Source organism: Lepisma saccharinum, chromosome 3, assembly GCF_977018435.1.
Source record: "Lepisma saccharinum chromosome 3, izLepSacc3.1, whole genome shotgun sequence".
Classification (NCBI taxonomy): Eukaryota; Metazoa; Arthropoda; class Insecta; order Zygentoma; family Lepismatidae; genus Lepisma; species Lepisma saccharinum.
This window is the reverse complement of record NC_139231.1, coordinates 82,371,786-82,394,626: the sequence shown is the minus strand read 5'-3', so window position 1 is coordinate 82,394,626 and position 22,841 is coordinate 82,371,786. Positions and strand designations below refer to the sequence as shown.

The following is a 22,841-nucleotide window of genomic DNA, read 5'->3' as shown; positions in this document are numbered from 1 at the left end:
ATTTGCATTTGCGCATAGGCGCCGACTCCATGGGGCTTGGGGGGCTCGAGCCCCCCAATATTAACGAATGTGGGGCAGAGCCCCCCAAATAATTTTGCTTAAGATGATCTAATGTATTATTTTGCTTCTCTTGTAAAGTTTACTCTGAATTGTGCCACATGAACTTTAAATACACATTTAAAATTTTCTACACCATCAACTTTGGGGCGCTAAACCATCAACTTTGGGGAGGCTATGACCAGAGACAGCAAAACACATGACTTATTACTATATACTAAGTATATAATTATGAGTATTGTTAAAATTTTTACTAAAAAGAGTTTCAAAAGACGATGTGAATGAACTAGGGTAGTGGATGGGACGTTCGGGCTACAAATGGCTCTCACATGACATTCAGAACGAGGTCATTGCTATATTAGGGAGATATGTTTTGCGCTCCTTGGTAGCAGATATATACTGCTGGACAAAAAAAAAACGGACACTTGCATTTTTTGTGATAACCAGAGCTAGGAATTTTAGGTGCTGCACCTTAAATTTTTTTTGTGTGAAAATGGGTAAAAAAGTGATTCATCCCTAAAATAAGCACTTATTGAACTCTACTCATGGTGTTTCGGTTGCACCTTTTTGCACCTTTTTCACAATCTCAGAACCTTTTGCACCTTTTCGCCCTTTTTGCATCTTTATCATTTTTTTAAATACAACTTGCGCACTGTTTAACCCCACCCACATTCGAGACACCGCTTCTTGTTTACCGCACAACAATGAATCGGCTTTCTTCAGTTCTTGGACGTTAATGTAGTAAGCGCTCGGACTTTAAACAGTGCCAACAATGACGCGTTACAATTGCTAGAAGTTGTGCTCTTTTTGTCCTATACTGTATTGTTTACGGATTGTTGTAGGAAAGCTGTTTTGTTTTCGTTTCCTTCTCCCGTCTCAGCGAGCAAGGTAACTGCAGTCTGTGATCGACGCATCAGATTGGCTTGTTCACCATGCCAAAACATAAAGTAAATGTTGGGAAACTGCAGGACATTGTTAAACAGTTTAGCGGGGACAGCATCATGAGTGATGGATCTGTTCTGAGGTGTGATGTGTGTGATATTTCTATTGCTGTAGATGACAAACACCAACGCACTCGGGTTGTGCAGCATCTACAAAGTGGGAAGCACGTCTGGAATAAAGAACTACGAGATGGTAAAGGTGGTAAGCGACAGTAATTCATTGGTGAGGCGCTTGTATCTTCGAGTTCCAGAAATACAAGGGCATTTATAGCGTGTGCAATACTTCTTTCGAAAGTTAACAATCCTGTCATGAAATCATATTTGCAAAAATATACTGGGAAGTCTGTTCCAGATGAGAGCACCTTAAGGAAATCTTTACCTTCAACCTCTTTATGAAGCTAAAATCTCGCAGATCAGGCAAGTAGTAGTTGACCATCCAGTCTATTTCATACTAGATGAAACCACAGATAGGTAAAACAGGTACGTTTCGAACATCTTAGTAGCACCTCTCAATGGGCATCAAATGAAACCCATGCTTTTAAAAACTTATTTTCTTTGCAAAACAGATAATGCAAGTGTAATGCAAAGTTTCAATGATGCATGTTTTGTATTGTGGCCGGAGGGCGTAAAATATGGTAGTGTGTGGTTAGTTCTTACGGACCAAGCATCTTACATGTTAGCTGCATTTTCTAATCTGAAGAATATGTATCCTAACTTAAAACATGTGGCCTGCATTGTTCATGCTTTGCATCGAGTTTGTGAAGCTCTTAAAGATGAATATACATATATGAACGAATTTGTTTCTGGCATTAAGAAAAAAGTGAAAAAGGCTCCTAGAATACAGAAGTACGTAGAAATTACGAAACTTTCATTACCACCCTCTCCCATCCTCACTAAATGGGGTACATGGTTAAAAGCTGCAGTGTTTATTTGCAATCATTTCCATACAATATCGAAATTTTTAGATGCTTTGCCTAGTGATTCCTCAGCTGTAGAAAAAGCCAAAAAACTTGCACTTAAACAGGAATTTCAAGATGAACTCTATATTGTACATGGCTTCTCTTTCCTTACTACTGCAATTACAAAACTGGAGGAGCAGTGTTCTGAAAAGGAAGCACAGTGGGCTGTTTTGAGGGATGTGCAACGAGAGCTCCAAGGGATCGGGAAAGAGAAGTTAGAACAAAGTTTAGCCAAGAACCCTGATGTTCAAAAAGTCACAACCAACAAGGATGTGGATTACTGGTTGAAAACAAAATACGCACCACTTGTGTCTGTTGACGTTGAACGTTCTTTTTCAACTTACAAGTATCTCCTTAGTGACCGCAGATGTAACCTCACTCAGAAGAACGTAGAAATTTTGAATGTAATCTATTTTAACAGTTTTCTAGATGACTAATTCTAAGCAAGTAAGAAGAAGCATGTTTTCCTTTCTGTCGCTTTCTAATGTATCAGAGAATTTTCTTTGCTTAGTTATATTAAACTATTTAAAACCAGCGAATACTGTGTTTATCCAGACAAATTGAATCATATATGTATGCACTGCTCACAATAAATTTTACATCTGAAAATTAGCACCTATTTTAGCACCTTTTTTGTACAAAAATTGGCACCTTTTTTGCACCTTTATTGGCAAATTTTTGCACCTAAAATTCCTAGCTCTGGTGATAACGCAATGAGTCGATAAAAGCTCTGGTACAAGGGCTAACTAAATGTTTCAGAAACTGAATTAAGTACGAATGCATAAACAAAGTCCGAGCCTATGAATGGTGCATATGGTACTACATGATCTGCCGAACATTCTGTAATATACCTGCGAGCTGTTATTGCAATTCAGATGTCAAATATTAAAGTGTCCGGTTTTCATTGTCCAGCAGTATATATTAAAAGTCGGAAATATTTTGCTATTATGGTTGACGAAACTTGTGATATAGCCATCCGTGGACATTTAATATTCTGCATTCGAACTGTGAATAAAAATTTTGATATTTTTGAGGAATTCATGGGCTTTTATTATGGGTGTGCGGGACGGGATCGGGACGGGGAAAATTTTCAATTAAGTCGGGAAATTTTCGGGACGGGAAATGTTCAAAATTTCCCGAAGCTCTGAAAATCTCGAATTCTACACGTCACTTTCCCTTTAAGTGGTTTCTGGATTAAAAACTAACAATTTACGATAAGTTCCAGAAATTGACAATGCAGAAAACGTCGAGAAATAACGACATCTTAAAATGAGCATTCGGTATTTCCCGACTGCTCGGGATCCCGAAAAGTCGGAAAATCATTTCCCGAAGTCGGGATCGGGACGGGAATTTTTTTTCCCAATCCCGGTCCCGATTTTTCGGGATCCCGCACACCCCTAGCTTTTATGAGATTCCGAACACTGAAGCCAAAACTTTAAAAAGGGCGAGAGTGAGTCATTCATTAATTTATTTCAGTGATCAGAGCCCCCCCAATAATTTTGACAAGTCGGCGCCCCTGCTAATAATTAAATACAGACAGTCTTTAACCGAATGGTGTTCTTGGCAGTGGCGACTCGTGGCTTTTTTGAAGTGTAGGAAGAAGTTATGGTCAACTGAGAAAGGTTTGAAACATACGTTCAATTACAGTCGCACAAATCGCTCGTACTATCCATTGCATTTAGAATGTTACCTGCAGGCCCACGCACAATGTAGCGCAAGTGACCCACCTTGAACTATGAAATGTTTTAATGTGAACCTATAAAAACCAACGAAAATAGTATTGACAATATTTCAGATTTTGCAAGAATTTCGATTTTGTCCCCTCTCCTGTCGTGTGGATTGAGGATAATAAAAAGTGCTGTTTAAACGCTGAAATTATGCTACATGTTTCTAAATTGTGCTAGGATTTATTATTAATTACTTTTTCGGATAACTGCAGTTTTAAGATCAATTATGCATATACTTTTCGAGTTTTAAAACTTGCGTTACTTATTATTCACTACACAAAATTGTGTAGAATGGCTCAACAAACGAAATGGGTAAAATCTCCTCAGGAACAAAATTGACACGATAAAGAAAAGATAGAGGATGGATCGTCGCATGGTTGTAAAAAAAAAAAAAAGCGTGTCCCTGTGTATCCATACTCTCTTTTATTTGAGACAAGCCCGCTGGTGAAGTATAAATAAGATTTGGACGTAATTTTATTTCTGTTTCCTGAAAACCTATTCCTTTGAATTCGATTTCGTAATTTTATAACGCGGATTATTATTAAACTCCTAAAAAGTAGAGAACTGGAAGCAAGTATAAATCAACTGTAGGAAGCTCCTCACTTCCTACATGGAGGAATCGCCCCTGGCTCTTGGTGGACATTTTGGATCCACCAGCCACACATTTTGGTGAAATTGTGTGAGATTTGAGTCTAACTATCCACAAATGTGTTTTACACACATTCTGAAATGACTTGATTCTTTAAAAACTTAATTTTCTTTCCACTACAGCCCGACGATCCAGATTGGTCCAAATTGTGGGACTCCCTCAAATGTCCAGTCTGTTTGGCCGTCTGCACCGCGCCGATCCACCAGTGTCAAAAAGGCCACAACATATGCCAAGGTTGCAAGGTTAAGGTATTTGTCTGCCCCCTGTGTTCATCCAAGTATCATGAAACCCGAAACTTCTCGCTCGAGAGCATGATCGAAACAATACCTCTGCCCTGCAATTACAGGGACGAAGGCTGCACGTTCAAGGGAGAACAACGAAAGAGGAAAGAACATGAGTTGTTGTGCGAATGGCAACCGTACAGATGCCCAGTCGTAATGTGCGAAGCGTCCAGGAGCGAGGACGCAATCATCGACCATCTGATCACTCAGCACAAGTGGACGTTCTTCGATGAGACAGACAAGGTGAAGGATGGCGCATACGAGGACTTGCTGACGATTCCGATCCCGCCGCCAGGGAACCACGGCGTCGTGCAGTTCTTGAAGGTGGAGCAGTGGGGCGTGTTCCTGCTGATCGCTTCCGCTTGCTACATGACTGTGACGTGGGCGATGCAGATCATAGCTTCCAGGGCTCAGGCGAAGAACTACGAGTACCAGGTGGAGGTCTGCACTCTCGAGGAACATCGCAGGAAGGTCTCGTACACTGGATCCGTCTCCTCCCTGCTGTCGACAGTCGACTCTGTGATCGAGGAGGGATCGTGCCTCACGACCAAGTCAAAGTTACTGCGTGCAACTTGCCCCCCGGAGGAGGACGGGAAATGCAAAATGTCCCTGAAAATCAGAAAAGTCGCTTGACTATCTCCTACTTTTAAAAATTTAATTAATTTCTGTCCGTTACTAGCAATTACAAAATATTCTTCACTGTGAGACTTGTCGTTAATTTTCTTGTTTAGAAAAAATATTGAAAAGAATGTTTAGATTACAACTCCATTGCTAAAGTAACTACAATTGTGATCTAGTCAATTTGAGTTCAAATTCACCTAAATTGCATATATCAGAGTAACTGTGTAATAAAATCTAAATCTAACCATTAACAATTTTTAAGATTTTGTGTAACTGTGTAATAAGGGGTGACCTTCGCTGAAGGCAGCCTAAAACCAACTTTGCATCCGGGTAACTGCAATGTTGCAGGACGACGAACTGGGTTATGCAGAATCAGAAGGTCGCGAGGCTGGCAACTGACAAGGAGGTAGAGCAAGAGGTGTGTGTGTGTGATAAGTGTCCTAATTGTATGCATAGTGTAACAGTATAAGTATAATAGAACGTGTGATTGTGCTGCGTACCATCAGTTGTTTTGTTTACTAGATTGTTGTTTAACATTGATTTACTGAGAAAGGTATCACTTTTAATGTTGCATTTGTTATAATGAAAAGTTATTCTAGAAACGTGAGAATTACATAGTTACGTAATGGAAAAGGCTAATAAAAGGTTGAAAATTTTAAATCAAGCTTTTAATTTGTTTTTATCACAGGGTGTGGCACCGAAATTTATAATTTTGCTTGTAACCTGTGATGGCAACAACATGCAATCACCTTAATTTGCACTATGATATACAACAGAGATTATATTAAAGACAGATAATGAATTCACCTGTAGTCAAAAATCTGATCAAAGAAGTTGGGTATGCATCGAAGGAAGAAGAGCCACCTGCTTTCGTAAGCTACAGGTTCAAACTTACGAGACTGCAACTTGTCACTCCTACGTTTCTAGTTTTACGTGTTGGGAATCAAACAGGATCTTTCGCTACATATTCTTCTTCTCCTCACTGTGTCAAGATTACCAATTTTCCCTCTTTAATTATTACAGATTCAGTATTGTATTTTTTGAGACCAATCATGCTCTGCAAAAAGGGATAACTGTAACAACCAGTAGCGAAGCGTGACATCTTCACGTAGTCATCGCAAGATTTGCCAAGCGTCAGGATCGATCTTTCAACGGGGGGATATTTATCTGCGATAAACGCAAAGGCCATTTCCAATTCAATGTAAAAGCTCATACCACATATCTTACGACTACAAAATGCATAATTTTATCCCATACGATGAGAATTATTACATATGATTATATCATTCAATATATGTTTTCCCCTCTTAAGTTAAAATAGCAGACATTCGCAGTGGCGTGCCCAGGATTTTCGAAAGGGAGGAATAAGTGGTTGTTTTTTTTTTTAGTAATCATTCCTCATTTTGCCATCTTTTTCTACCTTTGACGATCTTATTTTTATATTGAGCCTAAGCAGGGATTATGACCATCACCAACCCCTCCTAGAGCACGACACTGGTCACTCAGAAGAATCTTGATGACTCAAGAGAAACCCTGCCGCAGCTGTAACCATGGGGATTGGGGCTGAAAGAAGGCCTGTTATGACCCAGCCTTCAAGAGGGGGGAGGGGGAAGTAGAGGTTGTTGGACCATGTTGTAGGGTCTGCCTGTTCGGAAGCGTTCGACTGTTCTCGGCACCGGCAGAGACCAGAGAGATTCGCACCACTCTGCGATGAGCTCAGCCGTCCAACCTAATCTGTGCGTCCAACACCATATATCTAATCTGTGCCATTGCCTTCAATAGGAAACTTGCGGGAGGGTTCGGTGCGAGGGATAGTACCGGGCTCTCATTTCGATGCGTTAAACTTTAGCGAATCTCTTGCATATTCCGAGCTGTTTCATGCTGTCGCTTGGCTAATTTCGCAACAAAATTGCCAATATCCTGACTTCTTTTCTTTTTGGTTCTTCTCTAAACATTGTTAAAATGCAATATTTTTAATATTTTGCTTGGTCATCGCCGCATCCCCCGATCTCGCCTCTGGTAACAACAACAAATAAAAAATGAAAAAAATAATAATTTTGTTTACATTGCTATACTTGTTTCACATTTTCATTAATAAAAGTAATTACAGATATACTAAAATTCAAGTAAACTCAATAAATAAGATGAAATTATGTACTAGGGATGGCAAATCTGCCTGAATCGAGGAAGTGCATCTAGCTAGGTGTGATTAGCCTCTACAACATGTTTACGTTGTTTGGAATATCATTTGACAAAGCATTTATTTGTAATATAAATAGCTGTATCTAATGACGCTCTTCAAGCACTGAGAGAAATAACATTCAGTACATATACAAAACCGAAATCCTTCGTATCTCTGAGCAATCTTCGGTGGACAATATGAAGAGCCGATCAGGGTTTCATTTTGTGTGTGTGTGTGTGTGTGTATTGCAACAGTTCTTTAATTCAAAGACATTTTACAATTATATTTTGTTATTTAGTTTTGTGCATAATCTGAAAAGAATGAAGAAAACTTCTGTTGTGTTACTCTATTCAATGTTGATGTTATTTTGTTTGTTATTCGTAACTATAGTGACTGTAGAAATTGGTTAATATACTAATGTGTTAAGTAACATTTGAAAAGTTATTTTTATTTAAAATATTGCAACAAATTGCTCCACACTGGGGACAGTTGCAATAAATTGGCGACCCCCAGCCAGGATTCGAAAATTGTAAGTTGATAAGAACTGAACTGATAATGCTACAATGAAGAAAAGAGAAGTGCCTTACGTGCTTCGAAGTAGTGTGTGCCTTCAACCGGATCTCAGTGATGTTGCTGAAGTAAGCAACGAAGAGGACAATTCTGGTAAGCAAATGGAGGATTTACTCTGTTGTAAGGACAGATTTTCTGACACTCGCATGATTGAATGCACGTCATGCAAGAAATGGGAACACGTAAATTGTAGGGGTCTTACAGTTATTCACTGGGTAATATTCAGCTCTATGAAAGAAGACTATTACTGTAAGGCATGCAAGCCAGAATTCAATCCATTCACTCTAAAATCATATTTGGATACAGTAAATCCCAATATTGACCAAATTTTATCTGCTTTTCACTTGAGTTTGGCCCAACATGAGAATAGGTTGCAAGACAAGTTGCTCCAGAATACCGAAACTCTGGAGAATAGGTTACTCCAGAATACTGAAGCTCTGGAAATTAGGTTACTTCAGAATACTGAAGCTCTGGAGAATAGGTTGCAAGACAAGTTGCTCCAGAATACCGAAACGCTGGAGAATAGGTTACTTGAGAACACTGAAGCTCTGGAAAATAGGTTGCAAGAGAAGTTGCTCCAGAATACCGAAACGCTGGAGAATAGGTTACTTCAGAACACTGAAGCTTTGGAGAATAGGTTACAAGATAGACTTGATCAGAACACTGAAACGCTGCGCGAAAGTTTACAAACAAACTGTGAAGTTTGGGGCACAAAATTGGTTAGGTTGCAGCAAAGTACTGAAAAACTGAATGAAGGGCTCCAACATGTAGAAAATAAGTTGCAGCAGGTTTCTGATGCTTGTCAATCAGCTAATAGGTTACTAAATGAACGTATAAATGATGAAGTAACGTTATTAAATTCGAAAGTCAGTGATCTGGAATCAAAACTAGACCATCAGGATGATGAGTTAAAACAACACTTATCAAACCAGTTGTGCCAACATGAAACTTCTATAAGTACACTACAAACAAATATGAATACTACGCAGGTAAAGTTGCAAGAATTTGATTCTATGCTTAAGGATTTAAATGAGAAATGCATTAGCTTAGAGCAAAGCGATGTTATTTGTACTAGTATGGTTAGAGACGTTCTACAACCAGATAAAGAATTAAGTAATGCACTTATTAATGAACATAGGCACATAGCATGCCAAACTGATACAAGATTAAATTCTAAATTAAAGCATGTTGTTTTTAGTGAACACAATAAATGCGAAACATTTCATACAGGTTCTTCTGGCTATGATACATCTGATGCTGAACTGAATTCTGCAAAGGAAAATGTAACCAAATTGTGCAAGGGCAAATCTGCTCACAATAAAAGTAGAAATAAATTTGGTAAAGCTTTCACTTCACAAGGCAAAAATACATATGCATTGCGGCATTGTGTTCTAGATAATACTGAATTTACTAATAGCAATCCTACTGTTGACAAAATCCATTGTACATGTTCACTAAATAACCATTCATGTCTTTCTTCGTTGAACAACTCTTTGCTGTATGATAATGAGCACGTACATACTTGTGATATTGAAAATAATGCACCTAGTTCTTTATGTGCTACAGACACATCAAAGCAAATTTGTTCTACATCTAACAGAAATTCCATACCTTCTAGAACTTATGTTGCTTGTGATAATAAAGAAAATTTCACAGGTCTTGGAACTTCAGTATGTGGTTGCCAACGTCAAAGTACATGTCATTCCTTAATCCATGATCAGTTTCCTGATGACTTAAATGTAAATCATTGTCCTTGTACTAGAACAAACTGTACTTATAACCCGATGTGGCTTAATAATGATTCTACATGGAATTCTTATAATCAGTCTGATAAATGCTCTAATAGATTTTCACGAGTTAGTGAACTCAGTCAATTGCCACGTTTTGGAGGAGATGTTTCAAAACAGTCTGCTAGAGAATTTATCGAACAACTAACTACAATGTTGAACATAATTGGTGTTCCTTCCAAGTATAAATTATGTATAATTCGTAAGTGTTTTTATAATGTAGGCGCTTACTGGTTCAACAGTGAAAAGAAGAGTTTCATTTCTTATGAGGACTTTGTACATAAATTTCTTGATCAGTTTGCATCTAATGAGTTATTAGAAAGTCAGTTGACATTGTTACGATCTAGAAAATACAACCCAGCTTCAGGTTTGTCATTGGAAGCATACGCTTTAAAAACGTACTCTGCTTATTGTAACCTTGTGGAAACTCCAAACAAAGTTGAAGTAATACGGATGATTTTGAAGCAGCTACCTGAGTCAATTTCAAAGAATGTGGGCTGCCATAATATTACAGATCTTAAGCAACTGACGCAGAAATTAAGGACTATTGATTTGTATTCGAGCGAAAAGAATAAAAGTTTATCTTTGCCCGGTGATAATACAGATTCTGATGACAGGGCTAATAAGAAGAGAAGTTTCGACAGACCAAAATACTTCGTCAGGCAAGTAAATGTTGAGCGGAATTCTTATGATTCTACAACACAGACTGAAAATGCAGGAATTAATGTAAATAATCGCCCATTTCACAGAAGATTTGAACGCAATCCCTCAAGAAGGCAGTTTGTAAGGTCTGAAATAACTAATAATAACGTGAATAATTCTAACTTCAGACGTGAAGATTATCCATCCAGATCTAATAATAATGGAAGTGCTGGTGTTAGAAGAAATGCAAATGTTGATGAACAATCATCTTATATTAGTGGTCAGTATTCACTTAATTGTAATACTAATCAGAATAGTGGCAGTGTTTGTAATAATTCTCGTAATTCGATAAATTACTCGGATGCTAGAACGGATAATACTGTTTCATCTGAAAGATTAGGTGAGTTTATTTGAACAGTGAGTTGATCATCGCTGTTACAAGAAAGTTCATTGTTTCTTATTATCGTGAGTAAAACAGCATGAATTTATTATATTTGTTCTGTTTATTTATGTTTTGTTGATCATCATATTATCTTTTATGTAAGAACTTATGTTTGACTTCTCCTCTCACAACTGTGTGACTTATTTCAATGTATCAAAGACAAGTGTTTGACGCGAATAAAAGCAGAACGCGCCAAGAAAAATATACAAAGTGTCTCGCTGGAAGAACGATAAGAAGGAATATATGTAATGTAGGATAAAATGAATGTAATATGGTATACCATTATAATGAAGGACTTCATTTGCACATATAGCTTCAAAGGGAAGAAGTGCACTCATGAAGAATATAACCCTTTAAATGGATATAAGATGGTTATGAAATAGTAATGGTAATGAGATTGCAGTAAAGAAGAAATCTACTGAAGATGGCTGTAAAGAAGATGTGAAAGGAATAAGATTGGTGCCAAAGAAATAGTAGAAGAAGAAGTGAAGATGATACATTGAAGATGTTACGTTTGAAAAATATACGTATTTCTACATCAAAGTATGATATCAAGGGTTTCAACCGGAGGAGGAGGCTATTGCAACAGTTCTTTAATTCAAAGACATTTTACAATTATATTTTGTTATTTAGTTTTGTGCATAATCTGAAAAGAATGAAGAAAACTTCTGTTGTGTTACTCTATTCAATGTTGATGTTATTTTGTTTGTTATTCGTAACTATAGTGACTGTAGAAATTGGTTAATATACTAATGTGTTAAGTAACATTTGAAAAGTTATTTTTATTTAAAATATTGCAACAAATTGCTCCACACTGGGGACAGTTGCAGTGTGTGTGTGTGTGTTTTAGGGTGACATGCCAATTCCTTGTTTATGTGAAAAGGTGAATTTTAATGTAAAAAAAAAAGCATGTGCGCATCACAGTTAAAGATTTTCGCATGAACAAAAAAATCCAAAACACAATCTGAAGCCTCCGTACCGGAGTGGTTAACATAGCGTGCTACCAGGTCAGAGGTCCCGGGTTAGAATCCCAGCTTGGGCATGGGTGTTATTTGTAAGTCTCCTTCCATCAATTTCATCACTCAACAATCATCCTCATCGTCGAGATTAATCAAAAGTGGAAGAAAAGCGACGTAAAATATCAAAACTGACTTTTGTCACTTTATTTTTCTTGCTCTAAAGTCAGTCTTAGACTTTTTGATTGATTAATTGATTTAGTTTATTTTACTTCGCGTTTTGTGCCTCTTGGCTAATTTGCGAAGATGGGGATGCGTGATGTAATTGATGAATGGACATTCACAAACAACCAAGCCTGAGCGGGATTCGAACCCTTGGCGTCGGAGTGCGATATGCTAATCACTCGGCCACAGGGTCCGGCAGTTTTAGACTTTTGTAGCTAACTCTACCATGCGATTATTGGACATGTAATTTAGTTTCCTTATAAGGGAAAAGGCACACGTGGTTCACAACAAATTTTGTGGGACGCTGACTGCCTTAGAGCGTCACGTTTGTTCAGTACTTGAAATATACTGCTGGACAAAAAAAACCGGACACTTGCATTTTTTGTGATACCGCATACATTCTGATTCGAAGGCTAACTAAATTATTGGAAATATATTCAACAGAAAACAAACTTTGAGGATGTTCTACATACATTAATAAGTTAAATTAGAACAAAAACGAAAGTTACAGAAAACTACCAAACTGAGAGCGTAATTCATAAGTAATTGCAATTCAGATGTCAAATATTAAAGTGTCCGGTTTTCTTTGTCCAGCAGTATATAAATCTCTTCACAGCGCCAAGTGTATTTTCCAAACAGTTGTTGCGGAAGGTTATAAATAAACAGGGTGTCTACTAGTCAAGAACAATAAAGAAGTAGGAAAAGAACTGCATAAAAAAGCAAAAAATTATACTTCTCGTCAAGAAATTTTGCTATTACAATGATTCATTGATTGAATTAGTTTCCTTCACTTTTCTGCCCCTTTTAGCTAATCATGAAGATGAGGATGAATGGTGGTAAAATAAGATGAAGGGACAATCACAAATATATATGGACGATCAATAAGAGCCCCACATAAAATTATACTGGCTGAGTGTCCAGACGCCAGAGCCTCGCTAGTCTTCCAAATGCAGTCCAGCAGTGGCGTGCGGGGACATTTAGACTAGGGTACGCAACATGGGCCAACCGAAATGGATTATGGGGGCCAGAACCCCCTCCCCTCCCGTGCCATTATGTTATTCAGAAAATAACTTCTACAATTTTATAATTGGAAATTTCTCATCCTTGTATCAATATCCAAATGTAACGAGGTAAAATATATGTATGATATTTTATATTCGCAAATATATTCTGATAGTAGCTACGTAGAGACCAACAATTCAACTTCTATTATTTCCTTCATGCAGTGCGATGAACATTGAACGGGAAGGAAATGGCACTCAGTCAACCACTCTGTAGAGATATTTTTTTTCTTCTCAAAATGCCTAATATACTGCTTACCATCCTTCACAACTCCTGCCTGAAACAATTCTTGCAAATCAGGAACAGACCTTCCATTTCGGATTGTTTACAATTTTTTTGTAAATGCCGAAAATCTCTTCTCCAGAACGTCATCAATAACTCTCGGTCCTCCTATTTTATCACTTCACTGCAACGACAAACAATAGAGATCCTGTAATGTAAATAATATGAACTAAATACTCGCTGCAAATTTCACACGACAGAAGATAGCAAAAGTCAACATCCCACGGTACGGTGTGTCCGGTCCGCTATGCCCGAAAACAGCGCGTTCTTGAGGACGAATGAATCTGAGTTGCCCCTCTACAAAGTATTTTGTAGAAGGGAGATAATTAAGGACAAGTAGAAAATACGTGAGCATACATCCCAGAACACTTCAAAAGCTAAAATAAATTATGATAGGCGCAATATAATATCCCGTACTCTGTGCGAAACTTGCAAATTGTTCACATATTTTCTCCTCGACACAGTGACGACGCCAAGAGGGGGGCTTCACGCAAGACCCAATCCGCAGTCGGCCAGTCCATTCTGGTCCTCACCTCCCTATACGAAAAAAAACAACTTGCTAGCATAACTTTAAACCTCATATAATTTTTTTATGTGATAGTTTACGCATATATTAAATATGATCTTCCACCACTACATATTCTTGCCCTCCTTTGTGAATCCTGTATCATTTTTTATAATGTATTTTTATTGCAACCCAACACAGTGATATATCTACGCGTGGCTGCTAATTGCTAGTAAGCTAAGCATTCCAGAAAAAAAAAATAGATGTTGACTCTGTCAACACTGCATACGCGCTCAAAATCTTGGGTACCCTAGATTCTTAGAACCGGGAAAGAAGTGAGAGGGTAAGCGCGGGCAGACCCAAACACGTGGTCGGGCTGATATGAGCCAATGGGATTTCCTTCCGAATTTCTAGGGTACCAAACATAAGAAACAGCGTCTTTCTGCGGAAATTGGCAGGAACGAGGATCGGGTGGATGCCGAAGTCACAATCGGGATCATTCGGGACTGTCTTCAGGAAGGCCAGGCTATGTAGGCTACACGAGACGGGCAGCAGCGTGTTCGTGCGGAAATCGGAATTTCTTGCAGTTGAACTGCTTTCGGAGCGATCATTGTTCGATTTTCATGTTCGGGGAAGACGAAAAAATGTTTATTTTTTTCTTATTGTGTTGTGGGTACGCACCCGCATTGCATACTTGCGTACCCCGAATGCACGCCGCTGCAGTCCAGGATGCATTACCCATACAGCACACGAAGTCAGAATCATGTTTCTGAAAGGTTACGAAGTCTCATTTACATAACATACTTCAGTGTTTCCCTGTCATGGTTGCTTTAACGTTGCGTGGTGCTTTCATATTTTGCGCTCGTTACATCTTACACAGGGATCTTTCAACGTAGTTACGTGCGATAGCCGACTCGTTGCTTTGCTTCCCATCATCCACTGCGCGAAAGAAGTTGAACGACGCTGCGCACCGACGAAACCAAATACAGATGAGTATAGTGGAGCCCAAGTTAAGAGTTCAGTATGGGCCCTTATGGGCTTTTACTTTTGAGATCACCACCCCTAAACAAGTGTGTTTCTGTCAGAAACAAAAGTCGTTATCATTCGAAGAGAAAATAATAAATAAGCAAAAACCAGAGGAAATATAAGGCTTTGATGGTTTACACCTTCTTTTGCAATTCGGACCATCAAAAAAAGACGTTTTCCTTTCTTGTGTTTACCGCGATTTGGGGAGTTAAAACTAACAGCCGTCCGACGGTTGCCACTTGCTGCAAACACGTGTTGGGAAGAGGGAAGGGGGTGGGGAATGGCCAGGCAAAAGTTCGTGAATAGGCGGCTCCTGTCGGGGGTCAAGTGGTTTGTTGTTTGCGTACGCGCTTTCTCATTTTGGGTATTTCTTGAAGGAATTTATTATTATAATTATTCTACAACAGGAAAATGGCAAGGGGTGGTATTATCAAGCATAAAAGTGTCCAGAGTCTTACAAGTAAAGAGAGACAAATTGTAATAAATATAAATATACTTCAAGCAGAAAAATCCCGGTAAAAGTGTTAGTTGGACTGCAAGCGAAAATGCTGAAACGACTGGAATTTCGTTCAAAACTGTTTACAAAATTAATAGCGAAGCGATTAAAGGTCCTCTTGCAACACCAAACGAGCAGAAAAAACGTCAAGAGGTACGCAAAATCCAACGACTTCGAATATAACTTTAATACGAGGCGATGTGCGGCGAAACTTCCCAGGCACATTGTATATAATACATTGCCGGATTTTTCGGGAGGAGGTTCACTTGCCCCTCCCAAAATGATGACTAAGTATTATGAAAAGTATTGAGAGCGTTATATTAAAAGATATAAAAAAAATGATCGAGCCATTTTTCCTAGATAGTTAAAAGAATGTCAGTCTCCTTTCTGTAATTATCCTTCATATGAGTAAAAATACAATAGAACTCCTTTTATTTCACACCTCTACTAATAATTGATTGATTGAGTTTTAAGTCCAATTTTATGCGCAGATAGGTTAGTTGGGACTGGACCTACAGTTTTATGTGAGATACGAAGTACTATGTGCCTCCAGCAGGTATCGAACCCTGGATCACTTGATTATAATGCGACGACGGAAATTCTGCTAATGCTATCCCCTTATAATCGAAGGACCCTGGGTTCAGTTTCCTGGTGGAGGTACATTCTACGATGAATTATACATTGAAGGCTCAGTTCCGATTAGTTCATCTGACCACAAATTACACCTAGAACGAACCCTTGCAATTATATTGATGTGAATGACGTGACGTGTCCAATGGGCATATATGCTGGTCATAACTCCTCCTTGGATAAGTATTCCTAAAAGAAGAGGGTCAACAGCAGGAGAAGATGGCATATGAGGACCAGCTACTAAAAAGTATACGTACTACCCCCTCCCCCTTCGAAAACACTGGGCACAACACTGATATAAGGGCACTCTTTGATGTGTCGAATAAGTTGCAAATCTGCACATTATATTTCCAATATTACGTAATACTTACAGCATATTCTGTGCACGTCCCAGAAAAAAATAATCTAGACCCGCCTATGACTGTCGAGCTGCTGCTGTGCAAAACGAATAGAGGGACAAAACAATAAAGACACAACAAGACTTTCTGTGCGGCCTTACGAGTTGCTTGCGAGCACTTACAGGTCGGGGGGAGAGATTTGCTTTGGTGTATGCCGGTAATGAACACGGTTTTGTCTTAAACGAGACAGTGTGCCGAGAAATGTGAAACAGGCCTCTCCGATGGCACAGTGGTAACGTCCTGGTTTGATACCCTTTGGAGGCATATAGTGGTTCGGATCCCAGTTTAAACTGTAGGTCCAGTCCCGATTAGCCTTTCTGTGCAAAAAGTGGACTTAAAGGGAAAAAACACGGCCAACGTACACGATGAAATGGACAGCAAGACGTATGACAAGTATATTCGGGAAGAGTTATTTGCAAATCTCCCTCCATGGACCGTCATTACTCTGTACTACAGCCGCATGAAAGAACAGCTTCCCATCAAATCATGGCGAAAGGATTTGTATTCTTGTATTGAACAGTACCCGTTCCGTTAATCACTAACTTTTGTTGCGGCGTGTACTACAGCAGAAGTTCGATGCACGCCGGAGTCTTCTTCCACTGCGCACCATGCGGCAACACTGTCCCCATAAGCCCCATACTGAACTCTTAAGTTGGGCTCACCAATAGCGTGGCAGTGTTGCCAGGTCTACTGATTTCGCAGGAGATTTCCTGATTTTCAGCACGGTCTACTGATCTCCTGACAAGTTTCATGAAAATGTGGAAATCTCCTGATTTTTTGCTTCCTTAAATATTTATAATGACCAATTATTTTTAAAAAATTGAAAGTTTATTTAAAATTTACATATTCAGCTGATGGAATGCAAAGATCCATGAATATTCTGCAGAGAGAGAGAGAGAGAGAGAGGTAGGTGGTGGAGGAGGGTTATACCATAGAAAATGGTTATACCAGGCTTGATGACATTGGGAAAGTCGCGCGGTTTCTTGAGCCCATTGTGCATTGGGAACTCCAACACGGGTGTCCCATCTGGTGCGTTTTTTGTCAAAGGGGAGGTAACTGAAAACTGGTTACAACTAAATACCAATGTTGCCACCCACACATAGGAACAAGTTTTCCGTTTTATGGTAGTGTTTATTAAAACTCGGATAAAAAGGGAGTCCACATAACGAATGCAGCTAAAGGTTATGGTTACAAAAGCTCTTAGTAAAATGTCGATTTATTGATTTGGTTTATTTTACTTCGCATTTCTGCCACTTTTGGCTAATCGCGAAGACGAGGATGAATGATGATATGATGAAATTGATAAAGAGATAACCGTGCCCAGGCCGAGATTCGATCCCGACACGGCCGGACCCTGGGGTCGAGTGGTTAGCACATCGCGCTGCTACGCCAAGGGTTCCGGGTTCGAATCCCGCTCGGGCTTGGTTGTTTGTGAATGTCCATTCATCAATTTCATCATTTCATCACTCATCCCCATCGAATTTGCCAAGAAGCACAAAACGCAAAGTAAAATAAACTAAATCAATCGATCCCGAGACGAGTTCCCTGATGTCATAGCGCTGTGCTAACTACTCAGCCACGGAGGTCGGCTTAGTAAACTGCTGTTGCAGACTTATGCCTATGCTTGTACGTCGCAGTCTCTTAACTTAGAAATAATGGTTCATGTTTTTATTTAAGCCATTTCTGAGCGTAACTGCTACTACAATTGGTCTTATGTCCCTTTATACTCAATCAATACTGTGGCGGTAGAAATTCTCTTTCCCGATTTTAGATCAGATAATCCTCGAATGCAAAAGGCGATTTAATTAACATTTACATTGTCTGGAGTGACTGGGAAAAAAGTTGAAGAAAAAACCTGCGACTTGTCTGATACTGGTTCCCGGGTTCGAATCCCGGACTGGGCATGGGTGCTCTTTGTGAGTGTCCCTTCATCAATTTCACATCTTTATGATTAGACAAATGTGGCAGATGCGAAGTAAAATAAACCAAATCAATCAATCAATCTGTGTAATACTGGTTGGTTACATTCCTTGATTGAAAGTAAAATTTTAAATCAAGGATATTTCGGGGGTTCAGGCATGATAGCCCTTTTCCATTACCATTAATGCGAGTATACTTTGAATGTGTTGTTAAAAAAAACTGTGGGCGTTCTTACATCCTCTAACGTTGTCTAATTTTAAATAAAATCAAGCTAAGGTGTTATTAGGTAGAGTAATTCAAAAATTTATCCCCGAATGCGTAATGGCTGAAGCTCTAGTCTTAGTTAACACAAAATTCACGAAATGTTTCCATAAACTTTTAAACGCCAAGTACATAAATCCATGCACAGTCACAACCATTTATTTTAGAATATTTCTGAGAGATGAACAGAAAATCGAGGTCGGATTTTTTCCAGTACTGTCACTTGCACCCCCTCTGTTTTGGCACTCGATCATCGCCACTGGTTGGGGGAAACTGTATCTTTACCTTAGGTGAATTAAGGGGGTGAAGTTATCGTACCACTTGAAGTACAAATTCATAATAAAATTTGTATTAACATAACAGTATTATCTTTTGACAACTAAAATTAATAATTAACGTTCAATATTGATAGTGGGAAGATTTTCCCACTCAACCCCCCCCAGAACGTTGATAATACACTATTATTAGTTCTTCTGATTTTTTAAGCAGATCTCCTGATTTTTCAGGGGACGATCTCCCGATTTTTGAAAATATGACCTGGCAACGCTGTAGCGTGGTTTGAGCTTTGTTTCATGGAACAATCGTCTTTGTAAAGGCAGAGGTAAGTGTATTAATATTTACTTTTTTAACAGTAGTCTTTTTTACGACGAAAATACAGAATTCACAACATGAAATAAATTAAATATAGGCTACTATAATTAATTCTGCTTCCTCCATGATTGGAAACAAAGTGCGAAAAGTATGTTACTTTTATTGTGAAATTAAAGTAGGGTGTGTGAACATACATATGTTATATATATATATACAGAACAAAACAGAATTACTTACGTACCGTGTAATACCTATTTCTACGTGCAACGTAATCAAGGATGTAGAGTTTGTTATCATTCTGCCGAGCGTGGCTGACTATCGCGGGACCGTTTACCCATTGTACCCCTCGAGAATTACGTAAAAAATTTTTTAATCGACAGCTTTCAATGTTTTATGTAATGCAAAAGTGGTTCCAGCTTTAGGAAAGCTCAAATAACGGATATATTTGATACCATAGAATGGCACACGTAAGATAAAATCTTCAATTTCTAAGTATTTTCGCCACTTTTTGTTGGTAAACATTGTTTGTATGTACAGTAAAATAGCGAAAGAACACGCCGAAAATGACTATCAGTACCAAACCTAACAATCCTAACCTAACTACATAAAATTATAGCTGCTTTTGTGGAAAGTCGTTTTGGGTGCTATATTCACTTGTGTGAAGTCTTCGGGCTGTTCTGCTTCACAGTAAAGTAACATGCTAAGGAAACAAACGTACTTTGCTTCACAATAACACATTTCCGAAAGCTAAAATCAACTGAAAACGTTCATAAACAAGAAAATCTTCATAAACAATGCAAGATATTTCACTTTCTTTTGGGGTACAGAGGGACAAGTGAACATTTGGTCTCACTGCAGAACATGGGCGGCTTTTTTCCTCTAAATAGACAAACAAAATTTATATCCCCTGAAAGTACGTACCTTCTACTTCCATTTTCCGGTGTTCCTTTTACGATTTCTATTATATTATTGCGCGTAAAAAATGTTTTTCCTGCTACTAAAAGCAATGCATTTCTCCATTTGTTCGTGTCCATATTGTTTACGCGCTCAAGTGTTGTGCGATAAGTGAGACCCTTCGTTTCGCGGCATTCGAGTTGATTTGTCGCTCCGGATTCCACCCACAGACGCACAGTTTCTTTCATTATTTCAGATGAGGAATGCTTACAAGGTTGGGTTCCAATAGCATAAATACAATAAAAAATGTTTTTCCTGCTACTAAAAGCAATGCATTTCTCCATTCGTTCGTGTCCATATTGTTTACGCACAGTTTCTTTCATTATTTCTTCGAGGAATGCCTACAAGGTTAGGTTAGGCCTGTTAGGTTAGGTTTCATTAGCATAAATACAATGACTAATTATTATTTAGGCTAAGTGAACTAAACCTAGCTACCTAACAACATAGGCATTTTTTACTTTCGCTAGATTTGTGCAGGAATATGCCTTTTCCTTCGTTGCTACGATTTCAATACCGCCCAACCTGGACACATTTTTCTGGTTTTTTTAAAGAAATTTTTTTTTCCGCACCTTAAAACTTACTTTCCCCGATTACTAACTACAAAACGTTACCAAAAAATTATGAATCACGTTCCTCCTAAGCAGCCCATATTCTGCAGTCTTACCGAACATTTCCAGCGCGCACAAATAAAATAACATGGAAGAATACTGGAAAGTGTTCCGTTGTGGACTGCTGCTGCTGCTAATGTCACTTGACGTTGGTATGAATAATTATTACAGACCAAAATGCTTTCATTGTTAGGTTAGGCAGCTCAAATTTGAAGCATTAAAATTCTTCCGTAAATACTTTACAATGCCCGCAATGTAGGTGTGAAGGGCTATTACATTCCTAAATGCATTTGTTAGGTTAGGCAGGCCAGGTTTAGGGCTGTTGTGATAGCAATTCCATATGCTATTCTCATCACCTGTTGAAGAAGCTGTGGCCTAAATATACACCTTTTGCATTTACATTATACCTCCCCCCCTAATTTTGCACAAAACTTACCCTATTCTTGGAAAAGAAAATTTTCTATCTTTCGTGTGTATAGTGAAGAGGTGTAGAATACCTTGTACCATATAAGTTGTTACCTTCCCAGCCTCTATCTAAAAATATTCACGTTTCAACTAATTCATTCTGCGATATAGTTACAATGTGTAAATTGAGGGCAGCACCATTGTCATGCAGTTTTTTGAATTTTACACACTGGCTAGATGAGTAGGTAGCAACAGCTATGCCTGCTTCGAGATATGTGCTGACATGTAACAATAACCTTTTTTGCCCTTTTGTAGGCATAAACCTGAGCTGCCTAACCTACTCATGTGTGCATCCTATTTATAGCAGGAATAAATATGTGAATAGTATAGGTAAGTCAAGTTTAGGTTATTTCACCTATTGGATGCATACGTCAGTAGGTTAGGCAGGTCAGGTTTACGCATACTGTATAAATGGCCCAAAAATATTTTTTGTTACATGTTCGCACATGTCTCCAAGCTGTTTTTCCCAACTCTATTTTTGATTACATTGCTTGCAAAAATATAATTGTCACATTCTTTCAAACTTATGCAATCAGACTTTGTTTTAAAATATGGATGGGATCTACAACATGCACGAAGTAAAATTGTAAATTATTTTTGAATCTCGATTCTTGTTAGTTCAGCTCCTTTGGTGGCAATAATAAAATTAGCCGTTGATAACACAAAATGTACATGACACTCTTAATCAAAATTCTGTTTACATTTAAGTATACAATTATAGACAAAACAGACATGGTACTGGCTACCATAGCCCTCTGAAAGATACAGCATGCCATGACTTGCAGTAGTGTCACAGTGCTGTGACTGGTTACATGTATATTATTACAGGGTATGACTGAAGATGACCGGACCCCTCTCAGATTTTCTTCATATTTGGCATACTTACTAATTGGGGCCTGCTAATGATGAATCTGAAGATAAAAATTTGTCGGAAATGTCTAGAAATTGCAAAATATTTGCGAACCATTGACGCTAGCCCAACAAACCATTGATGTGTGGTTAGGTTAGGCAAACATAGTTAAAATTTCATGTCGTAGTAGTATCAGGAATATATATATATTTGCTTGTGCAACAAAAAATTTTGCGAAAATAGACTGTTTCCATTCCGAAAACTAACTCCTTATTTTCACTTATTTTGCAATTTCTAGACATTTCCGACAACTTTTAACTTCAGATTCGTGATTACGAGGCCTCAATTAGTGAGTATGCCACATATGAAGAAAATCGGAGAAGGGTCCGGTCATCTTCAGTCGTTCCTATTACAGTGACCAACTGTGCCAGGTGATGAAGCTAATGCTTTTATTATTATTATTATTGAATCTGGTCTCATTATTCATTGTAATATGAGGAATGTTTGTTACGAGATACACACTAATTCATAAGAGATTGTGTTGTATTATTAGTTTCCATGCTGCTTGTTAGGTTAGGCAGTTATGTGCATGGGTTAAGTAAGCACCACTCTGAAAATTTGGAATGACCATATCACTAGATATTTAGTCAGCTTTTCCAATATTTTCACCATTAATCAAAACTTAATTTCTAATTTTATTTATTATTTACTTGCACCAGTCGTTAAGTTACTCAGTTAGGCTCATCACTTGTAA

At 38.4% G+C, this 22,841-nt stretch overlaps 1 protein-coding gene across 4 annotated transcripts in view; it reads left to right on the top strand.

Moving 5' to 3' along the window:
- The window catches only part of LOC145985867 (E3 ubiquitin-protein ligase SIAH1B-like), a 55,963-nt gene extending 50,644 nt beyond the window's left edge, over positions 1–5,319 (top strand). For all 4 annotated transcript variants that reach the window (XM_083119978.1, XM_083119977.1, XM_083119974.1 and 1 more), the window contains one exon: positions 4,456–5,319. In XM_083119978.1, coding sequence (XP_082976104.1) covers positions 4,456–5,247 — 792 coding nt within the window. In that variant the 3' untranslated portion in view covers positions 5,248–5,319. The remainder of the gene's footprint in view (positions 1–4,455) is intronic.
- The last annotated feature ends 17,522 nt before the right edge of the window (positions 5,320–22,841 follow it).